This window comes from Odontesthes bonariensis, chromosome 3 (genome assembly GCF_027942865.1).
Source record: "Odontesthes bonariensis isolate fOdoBon6 chromosome 3, fOdoBon6.hap1, whole genome shotgun sequence".
Taxonomy (NCBI): domain Eukaryota; kingdom Metazoa; phylum Chordata; class Actinopteri; order Atheriniformes; family Atherinopsidae; genus Odontesthes; species Odontesthes bonariensis.
In genome coordinates this window covers 5,477,759-5,499,347 of record NC_134508.1, presented here as the reverse complement: position 1 = coordinate 5,499,347, position 21,589 = coordinate 5,477,759, and the positions used below count along the sequence as shown (strand labels likewise).

The 21,589-nt window shown below is 41.4% G+C and overlaps 1 protein-coding gene across 6 annotated transcripts in view; it reads right to left on the bottom strand.

Annotated features, from left to right (window-relative positions):
• Positions 1–914: 914 nt before the first annotated feature.
• The window catches only part of sox13 (SRY-box transcription factor 13), a 53,200-nt gene continuing 32,525 nt past the window's right edge, over positions 915–21,589 (bottom strand). For 5 of the 6 annotated variants that reach the window (XM_075460132.1, XM_075460131.1, XM_075460130.1 and 2 more), the window contains exons 5-14: positions 20,792–20,964; positions 20,440–20,508; positions 20,223–20,337; positions 14,181–14,257; positions 13,494–13,659; positions 11,766–11,884; positions 8,884–8,989; positions 8,082–8,252; positions 6,321–6,537; positions 915–3,919 (exon numbers count right to left, since the gene is read on the bottom strand). In XM_075460132.1, the coding sequence (XP_075316247.1) occupies positions 3,637–3,919; positions 6,321–6,537; positions 8,082–8,252; positions 8,884–8,989; positions 11,766–11,884; positions 13,494–13,659; positions 14,181–14,257; positions 20,223–20,337; positions 20,440–20,508; positions 20,792–20,964 (1,496 nt within the window). In that variant the 3' untranslated portion in view covers positions 915–3,636. The remainder of the gene's footprint in view (positions 3,920–6,320; positions 6,538–8,081; positions 8,253–8,883; positions 8,990–11,765; positions 11,885–13,493; positions 13,660–14,180; positions 14,258–20,222; positions 20,338–20,439; positions 20,509–20,791; positions 20,965–21,589) is intronic. The other variant, XM_075460129.1, reaches the window with a different exon arrangement.

Genomic DNA, 21,589 nt, shown 5'->3' with positions numbered 1-21,589 from the left:
AACCAATTAGAATTTAAGCCCATTTTGTCAACTTTATTAAAAATATGAGCCGGGGGTAATGGAATCATTTTAACTTTCTGGCAGAGTTTGAGCAGATTTGAGTTGTTTAACATAAGATATTCGTGTCCTCTCGCTGATTTCAAGGGGAAAAGGTGAAGTTGCATGTTCGTGACGATCCATTTTCTATTTGAATTGGTGAATCAGTTTGTATTGCCACACTGCCCGTGAAACGTCATCAAACCACACTCACACAGGCTCAGTGAGACAAATTAGCAAAATTTTATTTCGTTCCAGAGCTACAACTTTTGTTTCTCATTCAATATTAAATATATGATGATTAATTTGATAGAAAAATAACAGCTTTTCTGGAGCTTTAAACAACTGAAATATCGGGAAACCTATAGAGTGAATGCAAAACTCTTATGACGTAAAACAAACGCTGAAGGTGGACACAAAAAATCTGAAAATATTTTGAAAATAATTATGATTACAATGAATTGAACTCCAATTGGCTTGAATTGGACTATACTATTTAAGTGCCTTGAGATGACATTTTGTTGTAATTTGGCGCTATACAAATAAAACTGAATTGAACTGAATGGAAAATATCTGTCCAACATAAGACCATCAAATAAAACAGCCCTAATGCTGTCGCTAAAGAAAGTTACATTGTAATGTAATGCTGGGTTATAGTTTAGGTGTTTATATTACATCAGTGAGGTTTCACAAGAATCGCTTGCAGGCAAAAATGTGTCCGTTTTGTGGGCTCAATATGACCTAATTCAGCGACAGCGTCTTTCAAATAAGAAGTGAAATGCTAGAAAAGGACAGCACTTCGAGACCAAATTAAACAAAAGTCACCGGGAATGACTGGCTGAGAGTTTTTTTTTTTTTTTTAAATCATCAAAACACAGTTAACACAACAAATTTATTGTCTTTCAAAAAAAAAAAAAAGAGAGAACTCTGAAAACATAGAGAAATGTACACCTTTAAATTACACAAGTTCTTATAAACAAAATAAAGTCTCTTTCTATATTTACATCAGCAGGGGTAACAGCAGGTCTCTGTATCTGTCCACTAAAATAAGATAAACGATTTCCTACGATATCCATCTTTGAACACAAAAGCCAGCATCTTCAGAATGAACTCCCAACTCCCATCGAGGTATGAATTAAGGCTTTTCCCGCCATTTTGATTTGCTAACCTTGCATTTGCTTATGGTGGATTCCCCTCAGTTTCTGTTTTCTTTTCTTCCTCTTCTTTTTAATGCAGACAATATTTTTTAGATTGTCATTCTGGCCAACAGGGTTACCGAATGATGAGAACAAAGACACCAAAACAGAGTTTAAAAATGTTAGCCTCAGATTCTTTCAAGCTGACTTCAAAACCCTTTTTAACGGCTGACATTTTGACATGTCACTGCAGGGAATGCCGGTGTATCATTCATGGTTTTGAGGCCTTGCTGTTCTGCATACTTGTTCAAAGCAACGGTTCACAATAAAAAGTATTGTCAATAAAAAAATAAAACTAGTAATTTTAGGAACTCACAGTCACTCAATACCGTGTATGCTAACGTGTTAGCAACATTAGCACGGAGCTTCCAGAGTTTTATTAAAGGAATTGAAAATTCCCCAAAGCCTGCAAAGTAAAGCTAAATAAAATCACTAATAAGTTGATGTTCTTGTAGATTTTGGTGTGTCGTCAGCTAACAAGGTACAGCTTTAATATCAGACAGAGCTGTCAGCCCTGTCTCTTGTTTCTAGCTTAATTTAACTCCATAGCATTAGCAGCTTTAAAGTCTGGAAACAGGCAAGAGTCAAAATTCTGCTTCAACAAGCCTGCCTTTAACTTGTTTAGCTTTGTTTTTGAAGCATGTCATATCCATTCTTTCTGCATCAACTAAAGTATCTACATTATCAATTAAAACATGCTAATAAGTGCTTATGAGGTGCTTGGCATCATTCAGAAAGCTAAACTGTAGCAATGCAAGAATGATTTTGGTATCTGTGCTCTTAAGATGACCAGTCACAACCCAAAAGTGGGTTTTTACAATTTGGGATAGTGCTATCATTAACAACAATCAACAATTTCTCTGATGTTGTGTCCACCATAAGACAAAGGAGGGCTAAATAACATCCTTCTCCCAATGCAAGGCACAGGCTGTGTCCAAAATCACCCCCTTTTTACTACATGCTGCATTATATTTAAATGCTGCAAAGTGTCTTTATTCTGAGGATGTTGAATTACCTATCCTACCATATTCCACAGTGGGAACAAGAAATATCAGGAACTCTACTTGGACTGGTAAATGTTGAGTATCTGCAATTCCAAGTCACAGTTCACTGATGTCAACAATAAGATGTAATAAATGAGTGAGTTTGGACACAACCACATAGATTTTGGGATGATTTATCTTCTGAGATGTCTGAACAGGAACGTAGAAGATGACAAAAGGACAACACTTTAGCCTATTTAAATTGAACTTCACCTTGAACTTTTTTTTAAGAGAAAAAAAAAAAGAAAAAAAGAAGAACACTAATAATTTTCCGTTGAAGAAAAACACAGCAGGTATTGGGATACACAGATAGGCTCAACACAACAATCAAAAAACACTCAAAGAAGCAAATGCAAAAAAAAAAATAGGCAACGCTGAGATCAACCCACCGTGCTGTAGAGAGGGAACTAAGGACAAATACAGCATGTACAGCACAGCTCAACTGAACAGTGTGGTGGTGGAGGAGGGAGAGCAGGCTCTGATTACCTGGGCCACAACAGGAATTTCGTGGGTACCATGACAGAGAACAAACGTGTTGCTCTAAGAAAAAGTCTGCCCTTTGAAGGCCAAAGTCAGGCAACATGATTGCTTATAGCTTAAACTACATTTTTGTGCTGAATGCAGCTGCAGTCTCTGATTCCAATTTTATCAAATGTGTTAAAATGAGGAAGAGCTTTTAAAACAGTCCCCTGTCCATGATCGGGACGAACGAGGAGGAAATCCCCTTTGAATTCATTTCTATAAAACTTTGTTACATTTTCACATCAACCATGTGTAAAAACTCCCCCCAAAAATCTGATAGGTAACAAAAACAAAAACAAAACACATAAAGGAGCACTACTAACCCAAATGTCTTAATTTAGTAGTAAATAGCCTTAACCACAAGAGGGCAGTGCTGACTGACGGATTACATACCCAGGCGTTTGCCACTTTCTGGTTTCCTTAGCTGCCTACAGGTGAACGCTAGATAATCGATTTAACTTTTAGAGTTTCCCCCAATGATTTTTATCCCTGTGGGGCCTATTGTTTGCCAAAAGTCAACATGGGAGGAAAACTACAAGCACAAGGGTTAAAACAATAAACCTATGTCATAACTCCAGTGTTCAAAACACAAAGCAGGCGATGACGTGAGATCTGTAAAAGGGAAATGATATAAGAGCTTGCCTTAAACGTGTGTGAGCGTAGGGCAGGGTTTCACTAAAGATTGTGCTAATTTACAAGGAAGAGTGTATGAAATTTCTTTTTCTTTTACGCTCCGTCCATCAGTTTGCCACCCAGCTCACACCCAGCTTCTCTCACTTCTTCTCCCATCCCTCATCTTTATAATTCTCCTTTTCGCCCCCTCTTCCACCCGTTCTTCCTCAGTCTGTCAGGAGCACCAGTTCCCCCTCGCTCCTCTCTCCCGCATCACTTTCTTCTCCTTCGCTGTACGGGGGTCGCTCTCTCTCTCGTTCCCGCTCTCGGTCCCTGGTCAGAGAGGTGGGCGTGGCCTGCCCCTCAGCTCTGCGTGGGGCGGGTGGGACTTGTGGCAGGTAATGCTCCAGCAGCGCGGGATGAAAGGGCATGCTTGAGACGGAGACTGAGCCTCCGCTGGGGTACTGGCCATCGCTGTGGGAGTAATGGATCTGCTGCGGTTCCGTTTGACTGAAAAAAAAAATCAGGAAGTGACATTCATATACAGATACGCCGAGACGCTTTCACATGATGCAGCTGAGAAGGCCGATTCTGGCCACAGTTGACAAGCAAACAAGTATTCATGGCTGTTTAAATATCACAAACATTACACTTAACTCAGCTCTTTAATTTGAATCTTTAAAGGGATAGTTCGCCTCTTTTGACATGAAGCTGTATGACATCCCATATTAGCAACATCATTTATGAACATCTTCTTACCCCCTGCTGCGTCCTGTGAGCAGAGTTCCAGCCTCGTTTTGGTGTTGACGAAGGTAGTCCGGCTAGTGGGCTGGGGTTTAAAAAATAAAGCGTCTCGCTTCTCAAAACAATATGCGTTCTAAAGAGTAATACATTTGCATCACAAAATCGTTCTCCAGAAAAAAGTCAGACCTCACAATCGCTTGGCGCTATTTTCTCTCCCTTCGTATCACTGCCTGCTGTGTAGACCGTGCAGACCGAGCAGCAAACACCGTAACAGGTGCAGCTGTCGCTAGGTGGCTGAACGCAGTGAGACGAAGGGAAAGAAAATAGGGCCAAGCGATTGTGAGGTCTGACTTTTTCTGGAGGGACGATTTTTTGATGCAAATGTATTACTCTTTTGAACGCATATTGTTTTGAGAAGCAAAACGCTTTATTTTTTAAACCCCAGGCAACTAGCCGGACTACCTTCATCAACACCAAAACGAGGCTGGAACTCTGCTCACAGGACGCAGCGGGGGGTAAGAAGATGTTCATAAATGATGTTGCTGATATGGGATGTCATACAGCTTCATGTCAAAAGAGGCGAACTATCCCTTTAATTTATGAAGTAGAACCCTTAATCCTGCCAAAATGACAAATAAAACTTCAAACTTACATAGAAACAAAGTTACAAACTATAAAACTGTCTCTTTTGGGATGCAACATTTGAACGGTGTCTTAAATGACAGTCAACCTGTTAAATGTATTTCCAAATGTACGGATAAAATAAAATCCATGAAAATGTAAATTGCTTGTATTTCACGTTAGTGCAAATAAATAGTTGGTCCCATAAAAATGTATGTATTAAACACAGAAAACAGCTGTGTTTAATACTGCTCTGTTGCTGTTCAACATGCTAGGTTAGTGTCGGAATGAGCCACAGATAACTAGTGTTTATAAATCTGACTGCAGAAGTTTGCAGAACCAGGCAGGCAGAGATGCTCTTCCTCTGATTGTATGGAGGAGCGCTTGTTTTACTTTCAATTTGTGACATCAGTATGGATGTCAAGTTATAATATATATATTTTTTTATATTTACCCGTAAGTGTAACAGCAACTAAAATACCAAAGGTAGATGATTAGCATTCCTGTTCCCTGGCATCATCATAAATCCACTAGACTGTTATCGATTACAGTCCTATGATTCCGTTACATATTATTTGATACATAATGCAATTCTGTTAAATATCATTTTGTACTGCAATGACATTATGCAGGTCCCTGCTCCTCCCTCTCTGCTGTGCTTCAGCTCCAAATTCAAAGATGCTACATGTTGAGGAGCTTATCATGTATATCAAGGCCAGTAATGACGGCATCCTGGCTCAGTTCTTAAATGTTACATTAGCAGCACGAAGAGGAGACAGGAAATAGGCTATCTCAGTCTGTATTACTGTCAGGATGCAGTGAGCTTTTCAGCACATTATTTCTATTAAAGTTCAAAATTCTGCTTTAATAGCAAATGTTCCCCAATGAGCAGAGCTGGCTGTGGATTTGTGTTTTCTTCTTATTTTGCTCACATTTTCTTGGAAAAGTTAGGAAGCCTAGCTTCCAACATTAGCACCAATTTCCACTATGTGTTACTTAATAGTCACGATTGGGGGGGGGGGGGGGGGGGGGGGGAGACTGGCTTTGGGTGACTGAGGGAGTGGGGGATGGCCTGAAGATACCACCATACATCCGTTAGCCTTGTTGTGCTATAAGCAAACGGCTCGACTTTCAAAAGTCATCAATAAAGGTTGTCATCTAACGAAAGACCGAGAGCAAATTAGGCAGGGGTGGTCCTAATGTTTTGGCTCAAGTATGGGGGGTGGGGGTCATTGCATTGGCTCTATAAGCTACAGGAAATAAGAACTGCGATTGTTATTGTTTCACAATAAGCGTGCAATCACGCAGCGCTGACCTCCATCTGCTGTTAGAAGGACCGCTGTTGAGAGATTACATTCACTGTCGAGGACAGACTGAGAAACAGCCCAGCTGTGATTTCAATACTCAAGAAAAAGAAAGAGCTTTGAGAGGCGCAGGCATTGTCTGCTGTGTGTGGAAGTGGCGGCGCAGTGGAGTGAGTCGCCATCTATGCAGACAAGTTCTCATGTAATATCTCAAAACTGTGTTGGCCTCCATAGTTTTCTACCTGTGTGTGTAGGTCGCTCTCTGCTCTTGTCTGCGGCTCTTCATCATGGCTTTGTACTCGCCGACCCTCAGCCTTCGTCCTTCTACAATGCAGGTGCGTTTTGGCCGGGGTTTGTATTTGTAGTCGGGGTAGCGCTCTAGGTGCTGCCTGCTCAGCCTTGCCTGCTCTTCGTAGTAAGGCTGCTTCTCCTGGTTGGACATGGCCTTCCATCTGGAGCCTGCAGACAAAAACCCGTTCATACAAAGAACACAAGTTCATTTGATTTCTTTTTTGTTGCATTAAATAGTACCATTAAATGACCTGAGAATTCTCACTGAATAACTTCAAAACTTAAAGGGATAGTTCGCCTCTTTGGACACGAAGCTGTATGACATCCCATATCAGCAACATCATTTATGAACATCTTCTTACCCCCTGCTGCGTCCTGTGAGCAGAGTTCCAGCCTCGTTTTGGCGTTGACGAAGGTAGTCCAGCTAGTTGGCTGGGGTTTAAAAAATAAAGCGTTTTGCTTCTCAAAACAATATGCGTTCAAAAGAGTAATACATTTGCATCACAAAATCGTCCCTCCAGAAAAAGTCAGACCTCACAATCGCTTGGCGCTATTTTCACTCCCCCTTCGTATCACTGCGTGCTGTGTAAACTGTGCAGACCGAGCAGTAAACACCGTATCAGGTGCGGCTGTCGGCAGGCGGCTGCACGCATTGATACGAAGGGAGAGAAAATAGAGCCAAGCAATTGTGAGGTCTGACTTTTTCTTGATGAACGATTTTGTGATGCAAATGTATTACTCTTTTGAACGCATATTGATTTGAGAAGCAAGACGCTTTATTTTTTAAACCCCAGCCAACTAGCCGGACTACCTTCATCAACACCAAAACGAGGCCTGAACTCTGCTCACAGGATGCAGCAGGGGGTAAGAAGATGTTCATAAATGATGTTGCTGATATGGGATGTCACACAGCTTCATGTCAGAAGAGGCGAACTGTCCCTTTAAGGCTTCAGTATGCTTCTCCGTCAGCTCTCCGTCCTTTCGAAGTTCTCCGTCGGGCTGTCGGATACGCAAGGCAGTTCACCTCCCGATCAGTAGGCGTCGCTACGTTAGACGACCCAATCTCGCGAAGTCTATGGTGAAAGTGGTTGATTGATTGTTCACCTTCCGGCTCCGTTCCACTCCTCACAGTGAACGATGGCGACCGAGAGAGAAAGACTGTTGTTGGAGTTGGAGCTTGTTGATGTTGAAATGCAAATAATGTTGACCAAATGTTGACCGGCACTCAGTGAACTCTTTCAAAAATGGCGGTGTTGTTGTTCTGAGAGGAAGGAGCTAAACCGGGAAAGTGATTCTGGAAATGATGTTGTTAGCCGACCAATCACAGCCCTTGCGGTCTCCGTCACCTCGACGGATAGATAGGAATTTTGGCCGACGCCCGCAAGCGACGGAGAGCGTCTCCGGGAGGGTTTCCGTTGGCGACCATAAATCAGCCTTTAAGAAAACATAAAAACTCGCAGGGATTTTTTTCTAACAGACGTTCTAACATCTAAAAATTACACTTCATTTAAAATACTGTCTTTGCATTAGTTGTATTTACCTCCGTTTCTTTTTAAATTTGGTCAAATCTCCACATATCACAGATGTGGAGATTTGGTCCAGGGAAAGAGATTCAGGCCAATATGTGAGTGCGTGTGGTAAGTGAAGGATCCCAGGCAGCATCTCAGAAAAGAGACACAGAGTAACCCACCCCTACCCAGAGCTGGGCTCACCCAGGATCTTGCTGATGGAGGAGTTGTGCATGTCGGGGAATGCCTGCAGGATCCTCCTGCGCTCGTCTTTGGCCCACACCATGAAGGCGTTCATGGGTCTCTTTATGTGGCCAGAGGAGGGAGTGGGCCGGGGCTCGGCGTAGCTGCCTGGGACAGACATGGACACTGCACCTACAGCGAAAAAGGTCGCAGGCTGGGGTTAGTGTTTCAGTCCTTCCTCATGATATGTCAGTTCGTATTCTCCCCGTTAGTAATAAACCTTTTGATAAGAACCTTTTCTTACAAATCCTAAAACTGTTTTTTTTTTTTTTTAACTTTATTGCCTTTATCAAACTTGCAGGTAATACAAACACAGACACACATTCAATTAAAAAATACACAGGAAGACAAATAAGAACAAAGCCAATTACAAAAACTGAGATAACAAAACAAAACAGACAAACAAAAAGGTCACCTTGTCATTAAATGTTATACATCACTTGATTATACAGGGTCAAAGTACAAGCATGATATAAAATTGCAACATTACATTTAAGGTTTTAGCCTAATTTCAGTCCCAGAATGACTGGGGCCCATCTTCTTATGAATAGTGGTATTTTAAACTGTAAAATAGCAGTCATGTTTTCCATGGTATGTATCTGCTCAATCTTTTGTATCCATTGAGCTGGTTAAAACTGTTTTTTATTCTGTCATGATTTACTTTTCCTACCCCAATTGTGATATTCTCAACATGTTTGGATGATGTTTGGATGTTATTCTTGGCAATGAAGAGTATCAAACAGGCTCCTATTGGTACACCTACCCTCTGAGTCACTGCTGAGGTGGTCCTCAGTAGACGGCAGGCCATGTCTGTCTTCACCCCTTTCACAGTGAGAAATTCTCTCGCTGCGGGGAGAACCTTTATAGTCCTGCAGACATAAAAAAGACAAAGGATGAAGTCAAAGAGTCGATATATTCGCACACCAGCACAGACTATTTGAATTTGGACTGCAGTAAAACGATGACCCAGTGTTCAGTGAGCGCGATGAAGGCATGCATGTGTCGTACAGAGAGCTATTTAAGGTAAAGATGCGGCGTGCTCGCCATATCAGCTGCTGTTGAAATGTAGTGCTGTAAATGCAAAGACAGGAAATTAAAACACTGTGGAGGTGGAAGAATGGTGTTTATTGTCCGGGGGGGAGGAAAGGTGAAGGAGACAAGGCAGAGATGAGAATGTAACAACTCTGAATTTGCAAAACTTACCACACCATCGGTGTATTATCTATCACCTATTCTGGTGCTGCAAAATGTCAACACAGTGGAGTGGCGTGCGATACCAAAATAGGTCAGTCAACAGTTTTGGTGTTAACGCTGTAGCACAGGCGAGATGGAGCAGGATAATGGAGGAGATGAGGAGGAGGAGGAGGAGGAGGAGGAGAGCCACTGAGTACAGTATTACTGTGGACAAAGAGGGAGGGCAGGTGGCTCAGTCAATGCCACATTGAGGCCTTTGTGGTATTGTGAGCCTGCAACAGCTGTTGTTCAGGATGAGGCTGAGACCAAAGCTTCTGCCACCTCAAAGAATGAAAACCAAGACCAGAATAGAAGACCACTTTAACGAGAACCAAATTTGAGATAACCAAAGCTTTTCTGAAACAAAGTTTCCAAAGGAAATGTATTTTTTAAATGTTTGAATAGCACTTCAAAACTAATCAATCCTTGACAATCTCCATTTTTTCTAGATTGGCAGACTGTAGAAAACGTCACCTACACTTTACAGTATTTACTGAACTGGAATGTGCTTCTTTGTGTGGGTACGCCACAGCTGGGACATTTGTCCATCAGTTTAAACCAACAGAGGAACGTGACTCACTGCGTCTCTAGATGTCAGGCAGAGAAGGAATCGTGGACATGCAATACTGCATAGTTTAATCTGTAAGAAGCTATTTGCATCCCACTCATAACAATATATGTTCTTTGTATTAGACAGTACGTTTTAAAATGACTGATTTATTCTTAATTTCAGGTGTGAATGAGTTGGTATCCCATTCATCCATTTCCATATTTCCATACCAGGTTCATGCTATTCAGAGGGGGGCATGGCAGGAATCACCAATCAGGTGAGAGGCAGGGTACACCCTGGACAGCTCGCCAATGTACCACAGTGCTAACACAGAGTCAACCAAGCCCGCACACTTACTCATTGCATTTAGAATCCCCAATTAATGTTCATGTTTTTGGGTGAAAGCCGGAGTACCAAGAGAGGGGATGCTCCGGCTGAATTTCAAACAGGGAAGTTCCTGGTGGGAACCTTTTTGCTGACCCAGAATAGTCTATATACTGTTTCATAGCCTTTAAATTCTGGAAAATATATTAATATCATTGACTTTACCTGCCATTTGAAATAGTAGAATGCCTAAGATTCTGTTCAATCAATCAATTCAATCAATATTATCATGTAGTGTCAATATCATCCCCCTATTTCACTCACAGCTTATAGCAACATTTCTGGCTCACCTTAGCACATTTAGCAGCTAGCTTGTAAACAGAGTGAACAATTCAATTCAATTCAGTTTTATTTATATTGCACCAAATTACGACAAATGTCATCTCAAGGCACTTAAACAATATAGTCCAATCCAAGCAAATTGGAGTTCAATTCATTGTAATCATAATTGATTTCAAAATAATCCAATTCATTCATATAAATCCAATTCAAAAACAATTTCCTAGCTAAAGAAACCAACAGATTGCACCGAAACTTGTCTTCAGTCCAATCTCCCATATGACAGCGAATATAATTTTGCTCCAGTGTTAGTAAAGACAGAAAAAATAAAAAGAGATAAAATTGATATTGACCATGAGAACACAAAAATGACTCCAGATAATGGGTAACCTAGCTCTATGACTGTTAGATGTGCAGCTAAGAAACCATTTGCTTAGTCTTTAGCAGTATAAACAGAGAAGGTGATCCCAGCCTGTTGCCATTGTGTCTTAACAGGCCAAATAATATCTAATGTGGGTTTACGTGTTAAAATGACAGGACTTTTATTAAATGAAGTAAAGGAACGAGTGAGGCTAAGCTAAAGGGCTTGGAGCTAGGCTAGTTAGTCGTTGTGATGCACCTGTCAGGGTGCATCCCTCAGTCACAATACTTCAATCTAAAAACTGCATCTTTTGTCCTCTAAAATATTTTGTTGCAAAGTTGGTTGTCTCTGGTGTATTCTAGGCAGCACAGAAACATAAAAGGTACATAAGAATACTGGCAGCAGTTTCTGAGTATTATTGATCCAACATGAAACTAACAATAATTCTAGGGGCACATTAGCCAGGAAATTAGAGGACTTGCACTCTCTTTTGTGTGTGTCTGACAGGAAAACAGACAGCGGAAGTAATCACATCTTAATGTACACAATGGATACGTAAGCCCTATTTTAGTCAGAAAGCTCTTTTGTTACTTTTGGATGCACCCACTGGGTCTGTGTTTCTAATAAGTCTACCTGAACCAACCTGACCCACACACCACAAGCAGCTGTTAAAATTTCATGATTACAGCAATTGAAATTTATTTTCAAATGTGTTGGATGGCTCGAAGGTTATTCACACACGAGATAACAAGATAACAAGATAACAAAGAGATCGATGTTTAGAAGAAGCCGTAAACAGAAACCTTGCCACTAATGTGGGCTTTCAACACAAGCTCACCATTTTTCCCCCACTATCTCTTTCCCTGTCCCTCTCTCTCCCTCCGCTGCTGTGACTCCTCAGCAGCTGCTGGGCATCGTGGATGGCCTGGGTGACCACGTCGCCATCTCCCAGGAAACCTGCAGACAAAAACAGCACGAGGGGGGGCAAAAAGATAATGGTGATGATGGAGAAAAACAAGAGGAGAAAACATGTCAGCTATCATCTAAAGCCCTCCTCTAGAAAACATTTGAGATTTTTCAGCTGCCATATACAGATGTTGATTAGCTTCACATCCTGAGTACGGATGACAGAATGATAAGAGTGTAAATGATAACATATCTCGGAGAAGAACACAAATAGACAGCTGTAGGGTCAAAAATGCATTTTGTACTAGTTTTGTTACATCATGCATTGTTTATTTAATATTTAATAGTATTATTTACATGTGGAAAAATTCTGCGGGGGGGGGGGGGGTGTCACATATTTTTCATTTGACACATACAAAACAGAGATAAAGCAATTTAAATTAGTGTTCTCCATCTTTGTCACAACCTCTGCTGACAACTTTAATGTCCAACAAAACTTCACCCGCATCTGTCTCTTTACTTTGAGTGCAGAATAATCATAAAGGCGCAGTTATGGCACAGCAGTCAGTCCTTGAGCAAGCTGTGTAAAGGGGGCTTTTGTAGTAGGGTGATGCTCCTCCATGTGACATCTGTGAGATGTAAACCTTCCAATGCAGTGCATAATATTTTTGAAGAAATAAATGCAATGAATGTAGAATATTTGGGCAGGATAAGCAACGCCACATAGTAGGAAATCTATTGCTGTCACTAAGCCGCTATTTTAAGTTTACGCAGTAATATATTATTATTATTATTAGTTAGTAGTAGTATTTTTATTAGAATTTGTATTATTATTGTTGTTGTTAATATACAATCATTGTAAATATTAATAATTTTTTGAGCTTACTGACTAATTTGAATTTCCCCCATTGGGGGATAAATAAAGTATTTTTCTATTCTATTCTAATATTAAGTTTAAACACAAAATTATGTAGAATAATTCAAGAGAATAACTGGAACGTTTCCACATGAAGTGTTTCAATCTTCTCTGTTTACAATCAGCATTTCTCATGTCACACATGTATATTCTCAAAGCCAAATAATCATACAATGCAAGTTTGAGGAGATCTTTTGAAATGTCAATAAAAAAAAATGCCCCATCCGTTACGTTTCCACACCTATGCCACATAGTGTCTAAAATGAAGGTTGTTGTACTGGCGACGTTACACATCTTCAGTTTTTTTTTTTTCCTTTAATCTAAAATAGTGTCATTATCTTTTCATGTCAGCAAGATTGGGTTGCGTTTAATCCCTAAAAGGAGAGACAACTGACCATTCCTGTCAGCTGAATTCTTTTACAAATCTTCCACAAACATTTTGCAATGCAAAACTTTAAACAAAAAATATTAATAGCGACTTGGTTTGTGAGTCTTCTAACATTAAGGGAACCTCTCATGGCCTACAGGAGGCGGTTTAAATTACCCTGAAATGTCACATTTACATTAATAAGCCAATTAAATACCTTTGCTGTGAGGAATACCCTGAAAACATCATTTTTCAAAGCTTCCTAAGATGTTCAGTTAAAGTCCTCTACTTTCCAATGCAGTTCATTGGAAAAGCCAGCCCTTTTTGGCAATGAATGTACACTTTATCAGAGCAGTGCAACAATCTGGGACACTCACTCAGGGCAGATCGTGGCGGACTGTGGGAAACCTCCCTATGAAGATCTCTGGGTCTGTAGGCCCCTTGCAGCGCCAGAGATCCCAGTTCCAAACTCTGTGGACTGGATGTTTTGCCCAGCTCCAGGCCCTTTGGCTTGGAGGTCAGGTTCAAGGGCTGACTTGCCTCCTAAACAGACAAAAAAGGGAGATGAGCAGGGGTGGGGCCACACACAAAGGATAAGGGTGTGCATGTATTCCAGTTATGAACAACACATTTGGCATGTCAGAGCACATCTGTCACACCTTTGTGGCATTTCTGGTGTTCAGGCTGTCCTCAACGTCTCTTTACTTTTGTTTTTTTTAAGCTGCGTTGGTCTATCCCGTCTTGAGAACTTGCTGTGCAAACAAGGTTCATGCTACATACACACCTACAGCACACACATTCATCTTTGAACAGAGGGTGTGGTGTACTCCTAAAGCTTTTCAGCTTCTCAAATACCAGGAAAAAAATATTCTTTGTTCAATTCTGAGGGATTCACTTTCTTTGACATCCTTTAAACCACACACACACACATACACAGTGCCTACACCCATTGTACACTAAATAAACACACTTTCATAATTCACTTCCCTCCAAGTAGTGTGCGCATTATAATCCTAAACTGAAAAGAATCGTCTGACAGTATAAACATGATTGTGATATTTTACCTGTCGGAAAGAACCACTGCTCCTCTTGACAGGGGTGGAGTGACTGTTTGGCAGCAGCTGCATGGAATAGTCCAAAGCTGTGAAAGGTAAAATACATTATCAGAGGTTGCAGGCCAGATTGAATTCTATAGATTCAAACGTAGAACGTCAGATGAACAGTGATATTGGAAGCTTATTTGAAAGCACAATTGCATTAATCACCCCAACTTAGCGTTCCACAGCCAATCATTCAGTTTTCATGTTATTCCTTTTGACCTTAAGTGTACAGTAACACATAAACGGCAAACTTTCAATCTGTAATAGGACACATACACCAATCAGCCATAAGGTTATGCCCACCATTTTCCCATCAAGACAGCTGTGACCTGTGTAATTGGTCAGCAACAACGTTTAGGTCGATGGTACAGTATGTTTCAAAGTAACATCCACATGCAGGACCCAAGGTTTCCCTGCAGAACTTTGCTCAAAGCATCACACTGCCCCTGCCAGTCTGTCTTCTTCTCATCAACCTGCTGCCATGGAAAGCAACGCACAATGACCAAACCGTTGATGTAAGACAAAATGGGATTCACCAGACCTCCCTCTATTCCTGTGTGGTCTAGTGCTGATGCTAAAATGCCCATTGTCGGCAATATCAGCTGTGAACATGGGTGAGCACGGGCAGCCAAAGTGCCCTGCAAAGCCCAAGATGCGAAAGACTGGAGTCATCTGTGTATTTTGACACCTTACTGTCAGATCCAGCATGAATTGCTCACGCAACGTGAGCTACAATAGCTCCTCTGAACAACATGGGTTAGCATTCATTCCCCACATGCATCAGTGGGCCTTAGTCATCCATGACAACGCCACTGGTTCATCAGTTTTACCGACCTTGGAACATCCATCCACCCATCCATCCATCCATCATCTTCCCCTTCTCCGGGGATCGGGCAGCAGCTTGAGCAGAGAAACCCAGACGTCGCCGTCCCCGGCCACGTCCTCCAGCTCTTCTGGGGGGACCCCGAGGCGTTCCCAGGCCAGCCGAGAGACAGAGGCTGTGTTCAAAACAGCCTACTTCTCCCACTACTCCTATTAACTTTAACTTTTTTTAAGTTCCCGGATGCATACTAGATTCTCCGAAATGTTAGGTATGCATCATGAGGTTACTACTCATACTCAAACTACCCAAGATGCAACGTAACGTGACGTCGCCAATCGTCATTTCCTGTCAAAACGGCAGTTTCAAGCTAGCTACAACGAAGGTAGGTTCACTTCCTGTTTTCAAAACAAAAGCACCAATTGTATCATAATGGCTTTCCCTATGATAAAAGGCAACGGGTATTTTATTTTGTGAAAATAACCAGAAGTGCGTTGCTCACTGCGGCTAGCTTTAGTAGCGCCGATTTCGTCGGAACAAAATTGTAAATAGCCGGTATTTTGTCAGGTTTTCAACACGTTGGGGATCTAAACGACTACTTTCTCGCCTGAAAATGTTTCAAATGTTGCTAAAGTTTACAGAGTTTAGAGCTTAAGCGAAATCAGCTTCAGGCCGGCTGATTTCGGCTCGGGCAGGAGCGAAATGCATTGTGGGTAAACGCTCTGCATACTGTCTGATCAATGAATATGCTGTTTGCAAGTATGTAGTATGTAGTATGCGGTTTCGAACACAGCCATAGTCTCTCCAACGTGTCCTGGGTCTTCCCCGGGGCCTCCTCCCAGTGGGACGGGCCCGGAACACCTCACCAGGGAGGCGTCCAGGAGGCATCCTAACCAGATGCCCGAGCCACCTCATCTGCCTCCTCTCGATGCGGAGGAGCAGCGGTTCTACTCTGAGCCCCTCCCAGATGACCAAGCTTCTCACCCTATCTCTAAGGGAGAGCCCAGACACCCTGCGGAGGAAACTCATTTCGGCCGCTTGTATTCGCGATCTCGTTCTTTCGGTCACTACCCACAGCTCGTGACCATAGGTGAGGGTAGGAACAGTGTTGTTTTTGACAACCATCTTAGATTTAGTCTTAGTCTTGGTCTTTTGGACAAAAATGCTTATTAGTTTTAGTCACATTTTAGTCACTTCTATATGTGATAGTTTTAGTCTAGTTTTAGTCGACAAAAAGTCAAAAAGGTTTTAGTCTAGTTTTAGTAAAAAAAAAAAAGAAAAAATAAGTATAGTCTACCGTGTTAAGAAAATAGTATGGCCTTAACTATCAAACAAGCTGAACAAAAATACATAGCTTATTAACTGACCCTGTACTAAAGCTTTCTGATTTTTCATTCTGTACTGTGCGTGTGTCCCAACTTTACTGTAAGCGCACTAAACGCACAGGTCCTGGTTAGGGCTGCACAACGTCACTTGTGGCTTTTAGGCTAAAGCTAGCAGACTCTACGCATAACAGTAACTCGACCTGTTTAACATATCAAGTTACGTGCTGACAGAACGTACACACAAAGAGATAACCACACCATCACTGAATGTAAACATGGCTAAACATGCTGCTAAAGTAACACACACATAATGAATTGACGTTAGCGTAACAAAAGCTAACTTTAGCCTGAAGTTAGCAGCCCATTTGCGCCAGGAGTATGTGGAAAACGTACTAATGTATTAGCTTACTATGAAATTTATCGATTATGTTAACAGCATTTGTAACTTACCTTGGAAAAAATATCCCTGTGGCGAGCCTTAAGGTGCCGCAGCAGATACTTTTTAGGTTTTAATTGACACACACAATAAGCAGAACTGTCATGCATTTTAAACGTCTGACAGATCACCCACTAACATTTTCGTCCATTCTCGTCTCGTCAACGAAAACTCACACACATCTCGTCATGTTTTCGTCATCAGAGAGCTATGTTTATCTCGTCACCGTCTCGTTATCGTCATGAAAAAAAGTGGCGTCAACGAAATGATTTCGTCATCGTCATCGTTGGCGAAAACAACACTGGGTAGGAACGTAGACTGACCGGTAAATCGAGAGCTTCGCCTTCTGGCTCAGCTCCTTCTTCACCACGACGGGCCGGTGCAGAGCCCGCATCACTGCAGACGCCGCACCGATCCGCCTGTCAATCTCCCGCTCCATTCGTCCCTCACTCGTGAACAAGACCCCGAGATACTTGAACTCCTCCACTTGGGGAAGGATCTCATTCCCGACCCGGAGAGGGCATTCCACCGTTTTTCCAGCTGAGGACCATGGTTCTACCTTGGACCATTTTTACTAAATCCTGACCATTGCAGACTGGAAGAATCTCACGAGAGCTGCAGTTGTGGAGATGCTACAACACAACCATCTAGCAATTTGACCCCTTTGAAAGTTGCCCAAATCCAGAATGTCTACTATCAACTGTAATGAGATAGCTAATGCCTTTTACAAAATGTGTCAGTGGTCATAATGATATGGCTGATTGGCGTATAAATGGAAAGGCATACTCATGGACACTGTCAGCTTTATCCAGACATCCCTAGTTTGCATGTTTATCATAAGCAATGTTGGTTAATATTTCTTCAGAGATAGCGGTGCTGATGGTTCAACTGCTGGAGGACTAACCAGTTAAGCAAGAGCAGCACGTGTTTCTGCCCTGTACAGGCAGTGGGCTCAGGGGGTCAGGAAAACGGTGAAGACCCACAGTAAGAAATCAATACTCTTGATAAAGACGATAATAAAGGATGCAGGAATCAATCTGAAACAACTTCTTTTTGCTTTTTTGAAAGGACTTCAAAACAGGCAAATGGTTCTTCCTGCATAACGAGAGAATCTATAACTAGTATTACAAATTACATATCACAGCGATAGCTACTGTATACAATATATACTGTATGTTTTTTCTGTGTGTATGTTTTGTATGCACATCAGGCTTTGAATTGCTAGCAGAACCTTGTTCTGTCCGTGAATAAACTCTCTCGCTGTAGCAATGTACGAAAAACAGAAAACTTGGAAAAATAGGTCAAAAATGTGAATGAAAACAAAAATCAGAGTGTAGCAGAGAGACGGGCCGGCTTTATGTAAGTATGTTTTAGGATTCACATTTCTCCCAGGTAAGTAAATCAACACGGAAAGAACAACGTACAGTCTGCACTGCGTGGCAGAGCAGAGCAAAGTCCCCAAAATACAATTATGTCCATTTGCAGAAGTTATAAGCAAATGTTCAAACAAAAAGAAACCACCAAATGTTTTCTTTTTTTCCAATTCATCCGTCAGCTCACACATACGCTTGACACAGTGGCTGTCCTTAAATCCCACTTACACTGTGTCCTTGAGATGGACTAGAACAGAGAAGATGACGTCATGCATGAACACAGTTTGTTGGGTTCTTTTAAAGCAAGAACGTACAAAGCTGCTCTCTAAGCTGAGCCCTCTACAGCCTTCTAATTGTACAGAAACACACGCGTGAAACGTGCCATGCAGCCATTTCTTTCAATTGAAATCTTTTCAGTTTTCTATAAAAAAAAAAAGTAGATGTACGTGGCTGCTATAGCTTCTCATGAATGCAAGCTAATAGGGTTCAAGTGATAGAAAGGTCTTTTCAGCGAAAATGTTTCTGACCTTCATATCCCTCATTCATTGTCTGATAATTTCATTATAAGCTCCAAACAGTGTTTCTAAACATAAAGGCCTACTTTTGAGACAACTTATACAGCGTACATTATACAGAACATTACTGTTTAAACCAAAATGACTTCACTTGATTATATGCGCGACTAGATGGACAGTAGAGAAGGAGATTCTACAACAAACACGTCAAATGTTGAAAGAGAGACATTTATCAAAATTACGGCTGAGCAACGATTAAAATGTAATGTGTCTAATTAATCACATGATTTACCTGATTAATCACGATTAATCGCATTTGTACGCAAAATCCAAAAATGAATCCAAAAGTAGTGTATAGCTTTTAGCATTTAGTTTTATTTTAAATGTGCTGCCATATGAATGAAAGTGCCATAACATTTGTTGTGCAAACACACTTTTAACATCAGCATCTTTCTGTAGTTTTTATGTAGAAGCCTCGTTCCACTGTCTGTTTCCTTGAATGACTTGCTGCTATCAGTTGTGTGTTTTGCCTTTAAGTGATATTTTAGACTGGAACTACTACGCTGAGAAGACAATTCAACTTGGCAGTGTTTACAGATGACTTTGGTTCTGTGGACTCTGCCGTCTGGAAGAACTTTAAAATGAAAATGGCCGAGTAAAAGTTCCGTACCCTTCTCCATGTTTGGTGGATCCGCCAATTACTTTATTTTCCGGTTCCGCAGCAGACAGCAGCAGACTTTTACAAAATAAAAGCCTGTGAGCAACAGACTTTTACAATAATAAAATAAATAATAAAACCTGCGTTAATATTTATCGGCGTTAGATAATCAACAAGTCAACGCGATAATAACGAGTTATGCCCAGCCCTAGTCAAAATTTTACGAAATCAAAAAGTTCATTTTGAATTTGATGGCAGCAAGAACTCAAAAAGTTGGAGGAACCTGTTGCAACTAATTAGGTTACTTGGCAACAGGTCAGTAACTAAATGGGTATAAAAAGAGCACCTTAGAGAAGCAGAGTCTCTCAGAAGAAAAGATGGGCAGAGGTTCAGCAAATCTGCAAAAAAACACATCTACAAATTGTGGGGGAATTTCTGAATAATGTTCCATCATCTACAGGACGTAATATCATCCATAGATTCAGAGAATCTGGAGCCATCTGTAGGCACCGCTGAAAATCAATATTGGATGCCCATAAGCTTTTTTTAACCATCAAATTCAAGATGAGCAAACATTTTTCAGAAAGCGTCTCGCTTTCAACATCTGATATGTGTTATATGTTCTATTGTGAGTATAATATTGGAGCACTACAGATCATTTGCGTTCAAATTTTCTTTACATTTCACACAGTGTCCCAACACTGAGTAGTGGTTGTACTTTGAACTTTGACTTACACTGATATTATACTCAAAATCATATGTTAAACGTTTATCTAACCTCAAATTTTGACATTGCTGCAACAGATTTGGACACCGACAGGAGCCATTGTGTCCCAACTCAACTCTTTTTAAAACCCAAACCCTACCCGGGTGACTCACTCGGCTTGCAGGGAATCGGCTGCAGCGGCAACGTCATTGAGGGGTCGGAGGTTACCGAGAGGGACTGGGTGTTGGGGTGGAAAGCCGGGATCATCACGTAGGGCATGTTCACCTGCTGGGACAAATCAGGAAGAAATCCACCTTACATGATCGTCGCAATGCGAACTTGCTCGCAGTGATGTACCAAGACTTGTGAAAGGTCTTGGGAGTAACTGACCTGAATCTGCTGCTGAAGCAGGTTGATCTTGTGCTGCTGCTGGATCAGCTGCTGCTGCTGTTTCGCAATCTGCAACAACAAAGCATGCTCATTAGCTACTATCCTTGCTAAAATACCCCCCACTGAACCCTTAGAGCAAGCCAACGAGTGTGTGCCGTTGTCAAACAAAGGTCACTTTTGACTTGAATGCGTCTAATTCGCCTAATTTTCATGCCGTTTTAAACCACTGGTGTTCGGAGGGTCTTTTGGTCGGTTGGAAAGAGATTAGTGCAGAAAAAGAAATTTGTTTTGAAGTGTCTGGGGTGTTGGTTTGTCTTCGTGTGCGAGATGGCGCATGGATTCAAGGTGGCACCTGTTCCTGTTGTTGTCGAGCCAGCTCCATCTGCTGCTGCTGTTTCTCCAACAGCAGGGCGGCCATGTTCCTCTGCTCCGAGTGGGCGCCCAGCAGCTGCTCTCTCAGACCGCTCAGCTGGTTTATCATCAGCAGCAGCTGGAGCTCCTTCTCTGCCAGTGACTCAGGGGTACCTGGAAGGTGTCAAAGGTTCAGGTTTAGGGTTGGAAAACTGAGTAGGAACACCTCTCATGGCACACAGACCTTTGGTTGACTCCTGTTCAATTTTGGCCGTAGTTATGACTTTCCAACATCAGAGCCAATCTCATTTCTGGGAGAAAATCAAAAACTATCATTTTCATGAGATAGTTTCATGTCGCAATGAGAAAGCTTTTTCTCAGTGGAAACTTTGTCATTTCATTGAGGAAATTTACTTCATTATAAATATAATTTTTAAAGGAAAACATTCAGTTATAACCTTTTTTTTTTTTCAAATTTACCAGAATTAATTTTACACCATTATGAGAAACGTTCCCACGAAAAACACTAAACCAACAGCTTTGAACAAAAAGCATGCATTTATTGTAACAACCTACAGTATATTGCTGCCACAAAACTCACTGCACAGCAAAACCAACATTACATTATGCAAAGAAAGTGCTGTGCAATTATTGGGACACCCTCATTTTGTACCATAAGCACAGCTGCAGTGCTATGCTGTAGGCGTGTAGCTTAAACACCAAATGTTTCCTGTAAAAACAAATAAACTGACATCTTTCTGTCATTTAACAAGAAAAAAAAAACGTGTTCAATTTGAAA